Below are 12,277 nucleotides of genomic sequence, written 5' to 3'. Positions count from 1 at the left end.
CGGCGGCGGCGGCGCGCGGTGCGGCGCGGCGCTGACATGGCCGGCCGGGCGCGCCGCGAGCCGCTGGCGGCGCCCGCGGCGCTGCTGCTGCTGCTGCTCGCCCTGATGTGGCCGAGGGGTAAGATCACAGAACACATTCCCTTTATTCCCTATACTTGATCATTTACCATCCCTTCCAATTTCCAGACTACCTGAATTGTGAGAGAATTTAATGTTTGACCCCGAAATCTTTCTAACAAGCAATTTTTTTTTCAACTATGTAACTGGTCGTAGAAGTAAGAGATCAATAAACGGGGAAGCGACTTCATTGATCATAAGGGCTGTCAGGTAACTATAAAACTACTACGAGTTGGAACCACATTATTATCCATCAGGGTTGAAAAAGTCACAAACAATCGACTACTACCGAAAGTTTAGCCCGCGCTTACCAGCCTGATAAAATTATGTACTAAGTACAAACAATTGTTGACAGTTAATAGCCAATGAGATTTATTTAACATATTTGACACACTGTGAAAGCTTGAGAAAGAAAGAAGCGTCCACTACGAAAGGAAGAATCAGAAAGGAGAGTGAGTTAACTTGAATCCGATTTGGTTTTACACTAAAACGGGAGACAACGGATACCGTTTTATGGCTATAAGGCGTAGATATCTCTTCCTTTTGGTAATAGATACGCTGACATCAGACATAAAATACTACACCACACTACAAGTTGAATGTAAGACCTCGTTATATATGGATGTTAATGTTGGGCCATCAAAGTTTCGTATGCAAAGAGATTCCATCTTAACATAATCATTTAAACATGTGGCCTATGTTAAGATGAAATCGTGGTGTGACATGAACGGATAAAATATAGAATTTGTATCTTAAAAGTCAGGTTGAAAGTAGGTAACAAGATTTATGACTGAACTACCAAGTAAAGATGGGTTAAGCTAAGATTTTCCATGACTAATCCTATAATATTTAAAATTAAACTCTACCAAGGAAAAGATTGCTATTAAGATTTTTTTCCACCTTGGATGGCTTCAAAGTTAAAAGGGTCATCATTACTATATTTTTGATATAGTTATCTTACTATATGTATAGAACATTAAAGAATCAAATCTAGGCATAGTTGGAATGCAGATGTGACTAATGTGTGCGGTAGCCTAGTTACAAAGAGAGAGGAACGTCGTTGAGCATTCAACTGCTGTAATCAATTCGTGTTAATGCATCGCAATTCAATTGCCTTGCAAAAATTTTCCTCAATACCGAGTGACCTCGTATCATTTGAATTATAGCCAAAACATCGGCTATGTGGCACATACAACTGACGATAATGTACATACATTTCTTAATCATTTTAATGACATTATTAATTTACAATACTTGATAAATAGCGTTATAGTTTGTAGTCATCGTAACACGTAATTAATTTTGTCACATTAACAAGGTATTTTTCTGACCGTGGCTGTACTATCGCTAATTGCATAAATAGATAAAGAGATCTGTAACAAATTGAGAAATTATTATTTTTTAATTAGGAGTGTGGTGTGGTTACCACGAGAAGCGGCTGCTACATCACCTGCTGGACCACTACAACGTGCTCGAGCGGCCCGTCGTAAACGAGAGCGACCCGCTGCAACTCTCCTTCGGCCTCACGCTCATGCAGATCATCGACGTGGTATGTCACCATCATAGTCATCTCTGAATGAGTCGTTTCTTACTCATCATATGTATCTCCAAGCAATCCTTGTTTCCTGTTTAGGACTATTATCATTTTTTAAAAGTCCTAGTTGCATTTCATAACTTTCCTGAAGGAAATAAATACAATAATTCTATTTAATTATTGATGGTTATTTAAAAATTAATGGTACGTTAAATAGTTTATAGTTTTTTTAACATAAAATATTTTCACAGGACGAGAAGAATCAGCTTTTAATAACAAACATCTGGCTGAAATTAGTAAGTATAACGACATAGAAAAGATATAAACATACTTAAAGAAATAATTTGTATTAAACTGATAAATAATAACTAATTACAAAATCTGAAATGAAGTATTTTCCTAATTTGCATAGAGCACCTTCTTAATTATTAGAAATAAATGATAATTTCAGTTGGCTTTATTTAAATATCAGTTTAAAAATACATTTCTATAACAATGCTTTTAGCTAACACGGGCACTTTTCAAATCGATTTTATAACTAAAAGATCTTCGTTACAAGCAATTATTGCCAGAATAGCGAGACAACGATCTCTTCTACTGAAATAATTTATAATTTGTCTATATCATTATTTCTTAAGCTACTATTGACAAGTTGTGAAGCGCCTAATTATATCAGTAATTTTTACATCGAATTTATGTAACTATTCTACATGATTTTGTTGCGTTTTGACTTTTTTTCTGAAACCCCTGAATACACACTTCAGTGACTGATATCGTGTTCTTATTGATTTTGCCTCAATATAGGGGTTTACGGCGGCCAGGGTATTTGCAATATCCGACTATCAGTCGAGATTCATACTTATTACGAAAAATATATTTCATATTTTCAGTTCCTTTTTTACTTTTCCTTTATCATTCAGTTTTCAATTCTTCAAAGTATTACTTCTTTCCCAAAAATATGTGTGGTACAAGTCGTGTAACACGGGCGCTTAACAACAACATAAATTATTTTATATTCAATCTTTTTAATAAAAAAAATACTTTGTTTCATACGATAAAACAACAAATTACAATGCTCATTGTTCCTAGGAATGGAATGATATGAACTTAAGGTGGAACACTTCGGACTTTGGTGGTGTCAAAGATTTGCGAGTACCACCTCACAGGTTATGGAAACCTGACGTACTCATGTACAATAGGTAGGTTGAGTTCAAAGTAATAGTATGCTATACTGCCATGTTGTTTATACACAAATTCATTTATTTATTTTCATTAATTTTGAGAAGCGATCGTTTTGATTTCACCACTGACTTTCTATGCCTACTATCTTGACATTGTTCACATCAAACGAAATTGAAAGAATAAATGATTTATAAATAGTGAAATAAAATTAAGTTAAATTAGATAATTTAAACCTACATAGTTAAGATAAATAAAAAGCATTTTAAAGTTTAATTATTGTAATCATTAATTAAAAACAATTTATTTGCAAAGCGCGGACGAAGGATTTGATAGCACATATCCGACCAATGTGGTGGTTCGTAACAACGGCTCGTGTCTGTACGTGCCGCCGGGTATTTTTAAAAGCACATGCAAAATTGATATCACCTGGTTCCCTTTCGACGACCAACGCTGCGAGATGAAGTTTGGCAGCTGGACATACGATGGATACCAAGTAAGTCGATATTGTAACCAACGTATTCAAATTCAAATTCAACTTCAAAATCAGATTTGACCTAGTTTTACTAGATGTTTTGAATTCGCTTTGTTTTTAGCTTGACTTGCAATTACAAGATGAAGCTGGTGGTGATATAAGCAGTTTTGTGACAAACGGCGAATGGGAACTAATAGGTAAAGCGTGAAGGGGAGAATGGTTACCAAAAATGTTGATTAGGATCAAACGATTTGTGTGAAATGATTTGTTAATCTTATGTTCAGGGGTTCCGGGGAAGAGAAATGAAATCTATTACAATTGCTGTCCGGAGCCGTATATTGATATCACATTTGCAGTGGTGATCCGACGAAAAACGCTGTACTATTTCTTCAATCTTATCGTACCTTGCGTGTTGATTGCCTCTATGGCACTTTTAGGGTTCACCTTACCACCAGATTCCGGCGAAAAACTTTCCCTCGGTATGGACTCTGCATTATTAGTATATTACATTGTTATTCTGTTGCTTTGCAATATTATGACGACAATATTTTTTTATTTAGGTGTAACAATTCTGCTGTCGCTAACTGTGTTTCTAAACATGGTAGCAGAAACAATGCCCGCCACTTCAGACGCTGTCCCACTTCTGGGTACATATTTCAACTGCATCATGTTCATGGTGGCCTCTTCTGTCGTATCAACTATACTTATCCTCAACTACCACCATCGGCATGCGGACACACACGAAATGAGTGATTGGGTATGTTTGTAAATTGCACTTTTGAATTTAGTTCTTATCAGATAATAATATGAGAAATTGATTTATACTTTTATTAAATTCTGGTTCCCAAGATCTCATGCAGGGCAATGTTTTTATGTGTAGATCCGGTGCGTGTTCTTGTACTGGCTACCGTGGATCCTGCGCATGTCGCGGCCGGGGTCGGCGACGACGCCGCCACCGGCGCGCGCGCCTCCCCCGCCCGACCTCGAGCTGCGCGAGCGCTCCTCCAAATCGCTGCTCGCCAACGTGCTCGACATAGACGATGACTTCCGGCACGCGCACGCGCAGCAACCGCCCTGCTGCCGCTACTACAGGTCCCTCGACGATCTACACGAACACTACTCGCCGTAAATAGAACGGTTACAATACTACGCCCCCGCCCGATACGTTCCGCAGTACACCTGACCCAAATAGCTTATAACAATTACATCCACTCATTCGAATTTCACATTTCTTTCGTAGAATTAGTAACTATCTTCTCTGTAGAACGTCTATCATGGGTCATGGTAAAATCTATCTCATTTTTATCGGCATAACTCCCGTAGTTACCCTCCGATCCTCGGTCCACCCGTAGGATAGAGTGCAGGTCAAACAGATAGCTCTAGGGTTTCGTCTGTTTCAGGGGTGGCGAAGAGAACGGCGCAGGTCTCGCGGCACACAGCTGCTTCGGTGTCGACTACGAACTCTCGCTGATTCTCAAAGAGATCAGAGTCATCACAGATCAAGTATAAATTTATATATTTTTTTTAATAATTTATGTAATAAATATTTTTAAACCAAAAAAAATATTGTAGATGCGCAAAGATGACGAAGATGCGGACATTTCGCGGGATTGGAAGTTCGCCGCCATGGTCGTGGACAGACTGTGCCTTATTATCTTTACCCTGTTCACAATCATCGCCACGCTCGCCGTGCTGCTGTCCGCGCCGCACATCATGGTGTCGTAGCGAGCCGCCCGCCTGCGACTGCGCGCGCGTAACGTTCTGTGATACCGTAATACTTGTTAAGTTGTGATGTGCGATGGGGCGCGGACGCCGACGCCGCAACGTCGAAGAGGACGTTGCCTGCCTCTGCATCCGCGCCGCCCTATAGTTATAAGTTACCGCTGACTGCCAACCCCGTGCGCTCAACCGACTACTGCCTACCCCACTGATGTCCTTAACTTTTTAAACAAATATGAGCGTAGATCCGAACGTAGATGAGCATGTAAAGTGTTGATCTACAGATGTCCCATAAACAAATAATACCGAAAGCCAGCAATCCTATGATGAGTGGTTCCGAGTAGACATTCGGTTCCCGGGTCAATATTAAATAGTAAAATGAGGCAGTGAAGTCCCCGGCGCTTGTAGAAGTCCACGCTAGACTAGTCGCCGCGCCGTGTCGAACGACCGCAGCAGCATCTTTGTCTGCGGCCGGTTCACCAATATGAGCACAAAAACGTCTTCCTTCTTACCGTTGAACGACCTGTTGGATTTTAAATTTAAAACTTTGTTAAATCTTTCTTGAAATCGTAAATGTATATGTACAGTTTAAGATTCGGTTCTGGGCAGTGAAGCGAGGGCCCGCGTTTTCTTCTCGTTCGATTCCGTGAATCGTGGTCGTAATCCTTAAGTTTGTTTTCGGATGTATTTGTGTCCGTAGTTAGTATAGAGGTTTACAAACGATGTTAATTCAATTGGTACAGGTTGTGATACGCCTCGTTGTGAACGGGACGATATTGTTATAAAATGGTCAAATATCCAGGCTAATAGCTTAATAAAACGTTCGTTAAAACTTGTAGTTAAACAAAGTATTATTTTATTAAAATCATACCCGGGTCTTTCGGAACAACTTATACAAATAAATACATTACATGGTGATATCTCGTTTGTACCGACTTCTTTAATACTGCTGAAATAATGTTAGCTTTTACGGAATTTCTCCTATATCGAAACATAATTGATTATATTATAATAGTTTTGATATAAGAATTTGGACATGTTTTTAGTTTTTCTTTACATTAATCGCCATGTTATGTTCATCATCATTATTGCTGTCCTCGATGTATTTTCAACAAACAATCAATATTATTCCACTTAAATTTCAACCACTATCTAACCGCTCATATAATCCTTTCCATTTCCCTAACCCCATGTACATTATTTAATTTTGTTCATCCAACCCATTTTATTGTTATTGAAAACATTGTTAGCCTCTTGAAAATAAAACGCAATAGAGTAAGGAACTGCGTGGATATATACTGACAAAAATATAAATGTACCCGCGCAAGTCCTTCAGTGTTTTGTTTTTTCGAGGTGGTGCTATTAAATAGTCGTAGGCGTTCCTTTTGGAAGTTGCGGAGCGTCTATGATTCTTGGCCCGGTGTTTTCTGTTATCCCCAATTTTTATTGTTGTTATACATTAAGTTATCAACCTTTAAATCGGTTGTGTAACTTATGGGACGGTAAGCTTAGCGAATATGTATCGCAAAGGATACGACTATCTACTATTGGATAGTGTACTCGCTTAATTACCGTCTACGTTAGGACGAATGGTTCGTCCCCATAATTTGTTCAATTGTTAGGGTTAATACTCTGAATTGCACTTTGTTTAATAAATATAAACGAATAAAAAATTGTTTTGTTTAATTTTGAGCCCGCCGCATAGTAACGCCCAATATATTTGCAATATTGAAGGTGACCTATATTCCCAGGGAGACGTTTATACGCAACCAGCCTGGCTGAAGACAATCGATGCTATCCCGAGGGATAGCCTGCACATGCGCGCTGCGCGCTCTCCACAATCAAAACATTGTTTAGTTAAAATGTATCCCGAGCAGGGACCGAAGTGTTTCACCGCAACGTCACATTTAACACCAATATAGTATATTATCTGATTTAAAATAAAGACCATAGTTGTTGAATGATGAAATCTGAATAAATACGTCCCCTCCTCTGTCAAATTCACTTCCCCTCCGACTCATTCCTAATTACAATAAGGTAGAAAAATAAAGAGGCTAAAATTTGGACACTGACACACACACACCATAAGACGACACATAGAACCTTCTGTGTGGTCGAGGTTTTTCACCTGTCGAATGGTCAAGCGGTAAGGCTAACCATTCCTAAACCAGCAATTATTGCTGCTGACTCTACCAATACCCAATTACTTAATTACATGTTACTCGACATAATTTTACCAATATTATAAATACGAAAGTTAAAATGGAAGGGTGTTTTAGCGGATAACTCCAAAACGGTTACGTAAACGGTAGATATGTATCTAAATGAAATTTAGCATACACATAGAATAGTGTCTGGAACAGCACATAGTAACTATATTTTTTACAAAAGCTTGTGCCCGACACCTTGACATGAGCCAGAGTTGAAACACATACCGAAATTGATTTTGCATGAACGTTACATTTAGCTCCTAAGAAGTAAGTACATCAATAAATGAGTAACAACTATTTTAAAATGGTACATATACATTAGACATATATTTATATATGTATAATCACAGACAACATTCCTAAAGAAGAGAGAAAAAGAGGAACAATATTTGGTGACTATTATAGTTGTCAAAAATACCTTATTTAACAAACTGTGTATTTACACAGACTTGGAATTTTCTAAAATACACAGCATCTTATAATATACTTATTGACAATTTAAAAATTTTAAATAAAAAGGTAATATTGGTGCGGCCCTGCAGTTTGTCTGCGCCGTGGGAAGGCGGGACGCGGCGAGTGCGTCAGTGCGCGCCGCCAAGCCGCCATGAGGGCCGGCTCGCGCGGACCCTTGCTGGTTGCAGCCCTGCTCGCCATACTGTATTCAGGTACACTACGATATATTCAAAACCTTAGCTTAGGTTCTTACCATCTATCAAACTCTAATGTTTAATTTACCTACTATTATAATTGAGATTATTTAGAATATTACTTATTAAAATTAAAAGTAACATTATAACGTCTCCAAATACATTTATCTAAAATAAATAAATTCATATTTATGTTCAAAATGCTATAGTTCAGCATTTAAAATCTTCAATAAATAAGTGCGAATTAATATAACGGCGTTCTGAAGTGAAAATTTTATATGTGAATATTGTAGAGATTTTATCTCGCTTGCTCCTCTTATTGATCTGACTCGAACAGCATCAGATGAATCTCAATGTATAACATCTCGGCGTAGTGCGTTAGGTGGCAATATATTCACACCAAATTAAATATTCTAGAAAAGACTTGAATGGAGGAGAATATATATTAAAGAAACAGATCGAATTCTTACACAATTTGCACAGCGCATTATCTCCAATATTATGATGTTAATTAAAATTAAATCAATTAAAGTAATGAATATTTTAATTGGACGTCTCATTTCATATGTATATTTCATTTGGCAGGATGGTGTTCCGAAGACGAGGAGCGTTTGGTGCGAGATCTGTTCCGCGGATACAACAAACTCATCCGCCCAGTGCAAAATATGACACAGAAAGTGGACGTGCGCTTTGGACTCGCGTTCGTACAGCTTATCAATGTTGTAAGTACACTTTTACATTTAAAATAAAAGTATCATCTATTTAATAAAACGGTTTTATAATATACATCGAAATTAATACATAAACGGATGACTTGTTTACGCGGATTTCCAGATCTACGAAGAACTAGTGTTTAGTTCTATGGCTTTACATCTTAATTAAATAATTAAACTACAAAAAAATCTTATGACAAGCTAAAAACCAAATGTAAGGATGAAAACATAGAAAGGGAAATCGGATGTATATTGCAATAATTTTTATTATTTTCTTAATCGTTTCCAGAACGAGAAAAATCAAATAATGAAATCGAACGTGTGGCTGCGCCTGGTGTGGATGGACTATCAGCTGATGTGGGACGAGGCTGACTACGGGGGCATTGGCGTGCTGCGTCTGCCGCCGGACAAAGTCTGGAAACCGGACATTGTGTTGTTCAACAAGTAAGATAACATTAACATTATGGAACTGCTAAGACTGGTCATCTCTTGGAAGTATCGGACTTATTTGAAAGATTTGAGTCACATTCAGTCTATAATAACTGGATTTTATTTATATCTTACTTTCTCATACACATTTTTTTTTATGAAAATAAGATTGCACAATGCGATGGTTCTTTCAACTTCTAGTATATTCTAGGACACATATGTTTTCTATGATTTATATTATTCTGACAAGGATAAACTTATTTTTAAATGAATTGTTAACAGCGCCGATGGGAACTACGAAGTGCGGTACAAATCTAACGTTCTCATTTATCCAAACGGGGAAGTGCTCTGGGTGCCACCGGCCATTTATCAGGTACATGGTCAAAACATGGTTAATTACAAATTATTTCCCCGATTACAATGGATAAATAGACTTGGACTCTGTTCTTTATTAAAAATTAACTTATTCTTTCAGAGTTCATGCACTATCGACGTAACCTACTTTCCCTTTGATCAACAAACGTGCATTATGAAGTTCGGCTCGTGGACTTTCAACGGCGACCAAGTTTCGCTGGCACTCTACAATAACAAGAACTTTGTTGACTTATCTGACTACTGGAAGTCTGGAACTTGGGACATTATAGAAGTACCAGCATATCTAAACATTTACGAAGGCAACCATCCTACTGAGACCGATATTACTTTTTACATCATAATACGAAGAAAGACTCTATTCTACACCGTTAACTTGATCTTACCAACTGTACTTATATCGTTCCTATGTGTTTTAGTTTTTTATCTACCAGCTGAGGCCGGGGAAAAGGTAATTCAACATTCAACAATTGAAGATTATTTTTTCGTATATACAATTTTCATTATAACATTGGTGTTTCTTTCAGGTTACATTGGGCATAAGCATTTTACTGTCACTCGTCGTGTTTTTACTGCTCGTGTCGAAAATCCTGCCACCGACATCATTAGTACTGCCGCTCATCGCTAAATACTTACTGTTCACATTCATTATGAATACTGTCAGTATCCTAGTCACCGTTATTATCATAAACTGGAACTTCCGAGGACCGAGGACTCACAGGTTTGTTTTTAAGTATTTTTGATACATTAAATGGGGCTAAGGAGCCAGTTACGTGAATACCGATTGGATTATTTCTAGATAAGAACTGGGTTAGGAATAGGTATGTTTGTTTTGTCAATATGCACAATATTTGTGTCTGGCAGGATGCCTCTTTGGATACGAAGCGTGTTCCTGCACTACCTGCCTACAGCGCTGCTCATGCGTCGACCGCGCAAGACCCGCCTCCGGTGGATGATGGAAATGCCAGGCATGGGCGCGCCGCCCCACGCCGCCGCACCACACGATCTTCCCAAACATATTAGGTAATGCATTTTAAGCCATAATAATGACACTGATATGCCTGTATGAAGGTTAAGTGGAATGGCAAATTCTGACGACACAAATTGTAGAGCTTGAATTGGATCTCGAAAGAATTTTTCACGTAACAATTGGAAAAATTTTAAACTTGTAGATTAAGTTACGGATTGATTAAACCATTATGTTAAACATAATTATGTAAACATTTATTGGCCGGTAATTAATCTTATACTTCTGGCTATTCATGCTTTGCATAATTTAGTTTCAAGCATTTATAAAATGAACTTAGGAAACTAATTCGACAGCGCAATTGGATCGAAACAAAGCAAAATGGAGGCGATGGAGTTGTCTGATCTTCATCATCCGAACTGCAAGATCAACCGCGCTGCGGGCGGTGGCGAGGTAGGCGCGCTCGGCGGGCTCGGCGCTCTGGGCGGTCTGGGACTCGGCGAGAGGAGAGAATCTGAGAGCTCCGATTCTTTACTGCTCTCACCTGAGGCAGCCAAAGCAACTGAAGCGGTCGAATTCATAGCAGAACACTTGCGAAACGAGGATCTGTATATTCAGGTAAGTTAAAATTAGCATTCACTTTCAATTCCTGTTCGATAGGACGGAAATGAATTGGCAATTAAATAAAACATGTACATATTTCAGACGCGCGAAGATTGGAAGTACGTCGCAATGGTGATCGACAGGCTACAGCTGTACATTTTCTTCATAGTAACAACAGCCGGCACGATAGGAATCCTAATGGATGCTCCGCACATATTTGAATATGTCGATCAAGATCGTATCATTGAAATATATAGAGGAAAATAAACAATAGTTAAAAACTTAGACCTAATAATACATGAATAAAACATCGTATATAGGCTTCCAAATAATTTTTACACTTAGGTATTATAAGATTCTCAATGGCGGTTTTTGCTCACTCGTAAGCGGTAAAGTTTTAATGGAGCAATACTTTAACATTTGTTTCAACATTTTTATTACTTGATAAAAATATACTAGGATGAAATCGGCGCCTACTGTATGTAGGTAATTGGATTGCTAACAAACAGTACCCAGTTTTTGTGAACACGGACTTATTATCTTGAATATAAAATAATAAATCCATACTATACTAACATAATGGCAATATTCTAAGTATTTAAGGTTGGCGACTAACATCTGCGTGTATTTTGGTCCAATAGTATTTTGTTTTGAATATTTTAACAATAACACAAATTAAAGAATTAAGTAAATCAATGAGTATTATCTTAGTTTGTATGTTATACGTATTGTAGTGTTTAATTATTAATATTAATAATAGTAAATAAAATGGCTGTGTTTGGAGTTTACAAAAACAGATTAGCTAATTACCTATAAATTTTGAATGTAAGTCGATTAAGCACCTTTTAAATACATAAAACGGCTTAGTAGGTGAAGTGTAAATACTAATAAGTTTATTATCTAATTAACTGTTCCTTTTTTTTGTAGATAATTTATTTGCGCCAAAAATATAATATAATCATATCTTTTAATTTTATATTCAGCCATTATTACTTTTGGACTAATGATATGAAATGTTTTTTTTTTTAAATCATTAAATATGTTTTAATCCATATCATAGTATACGAAGACAACTAATAAAGTATATTTAAATAATAGATAACAAATACATATATCCACAGCACTGTTTTATACTTTTTTTAGTTTTTATTCAATATTTGTGTACCATTTCATCCATGTATGATTTTCTCGATTCAACAAGGCTCAACTTTTTAAACTGGACTTCCGAGGCTAGAAAAAGTTTAGACTTCCGACAAGATCTTCCGAAAAAGAATTATATTGTGTTAATAAAATATGAATTGTTGTTTCTATT

At 37.2% G+C, this 12,277-nt stretch overlaps 2 protein-coding genes across 6 annotated transcripts; both read left to right on the top strand.

Moving 5' to 3' along the window:
• Positions 1–36: 36 nt before the first annotated feature.
• Positions 37–6,682, top strand: nAChRalpha7 (nicotinic Acetylcholine Receptor alpha7). Of its 4 annotated transcripts, none has more exons than XM_013321536.1 (11): positions 37–118; positions 1,527–1,666; positions 1,903–1,947; positions 2,741–2,850; positions 3,146–3,326; positions 3,427–3,502; positions 3,590–3,784; positions 3,866–4,062; positions 4,186–4,397; positions 4,706–4,808; positions 4,878–6,682. In XM_013321536.1, the coding sequence occupies exons 1-11, from the start codon at positions 37–39 to the stop codon at positions 5,028–5,030; spliced, it is 1,494 nt and encodes a 497-aa protein (XP_013176990.1). In that variant the 3' UTR covers positions 5,031–6,682. The 4 variants fall into 4 exon arrangements, with proteins under 4 accessions (XP_013176990.1, XP_013176988.1, XP_013176987.1 ...); XM_013321534.1 differs by having other exon boundaries at positions 4,186–4,430; XM_013321533.1 differs by having other exon boundaries at positions 3,590–4,062.
• A 1,147-nt stretch (positions 6,683–7,829) lies between these two features.
• On the top strand, positions 7,830–11,891 carry nAChRbeta1 (nicotinic acetylcholine receptor beta1). Of its 2 annotated transcripts, none has more exons than XM_013320386.1 (9): positions 7,830–7,899; positions 8,467–8,603; positions 8,884–9,038; positions 9,306–9,396; positions 9,499–9,846; positions 9,923–10,116; positions 10,260–10,418; positions 10,740–10,980; positions 11,068–11,891. In XM_013320386.1, the coding sequence occupies exons 1-9, from the start codon at positions 7,839–7,841 to the stop codon at positions 11,230–11,232; spliced, it is 1,551 nt and encodes a 516-aa protein (XP_013175840.1). In that variant the 5' UTR covers positions 7,830–7,838; the 3' UTR covers positions 11,233–11,891. The 2 variants fall into 2 exon arrangements, with proteins under 2 accessions (XP_013175840.1, XP_013175839.1); XM_013320385.1 differs by having other exon boundaries at positions 10,719–10,980.
• The last annotated feature ends 386 nt before the right edge of the window (positions 11,892–12,277 follow it).

Source organism: Papilio xuthus, unplaced genomic scaffold, assembly GCF_000836235.2.
Source record: "Papilio xuthus unplaced genomic scaffold, Pxut_1.1 DF825946.1, whole genome shotgun sequence".
Lineage (NCBI taxonomy): Eukaryota > Metazoa > Arthropoda > Insecta > Lepidoptera > Papilionidae > Papilio > Papilio xuthus.
The sequence above is the reverse complement of the archived record's forward strand: the minus strand, read 5'-3'. Positions and strand labels throughout refer to the sequence as shown.

What these genes read in the sequence shown, in the direction of transcription:
- nAChRalpha7 (XM_013321532.1), top strand. Translation starts at nt 37, where the DNA reads ATGGCCGGCCGGGCGCGCCGCGAGCCGCTGGCGGCGCCCGCGGCGCTG. An exon ending in CGCCCTGATGTGGCCGAGGG is followed by an intron (nt 119 to 1,526) that starts GTAAGATCACAG and finishes TTTTTTAATTAG; the next exon opens with GAGTGTGGTGTGGTTACCAC. An exon ending in GACGTACTCATGTACAATAG is followed by an intron (nt 2,851 to 3,145) that starts GTAGGTTGAGTT and finishes TTATTTGCAAAG; the next exon opens with CGCGGACGAAGGATTTGATA.
- nAChRbeta1 (XM_013320385.1), top strand. Translation starts at nt 7,839, where the DNA reads ATGAGGGCCGGCTCGCGCGGACCCTTGCTGGTTGCAGCCCTGCTCGCC. An exon ending in GATCTTCCCAAACATATTAG is followed by an intron (nt 10,419 to 10,718) that starts GTAATGCATTTT and finishes CTAATTCGACAG; the next exon opens with CGCAATTGGATCGAAACAAA. An exon ending in ACGAGGATCTGTATATTCAG is followed by an intron (nt 10,981 to 11,067) that starts GTAAGTTAAAAT and finishes TACATATTTCAG; the next exon opens with ACGCGCGAAGATTGGAAGTA.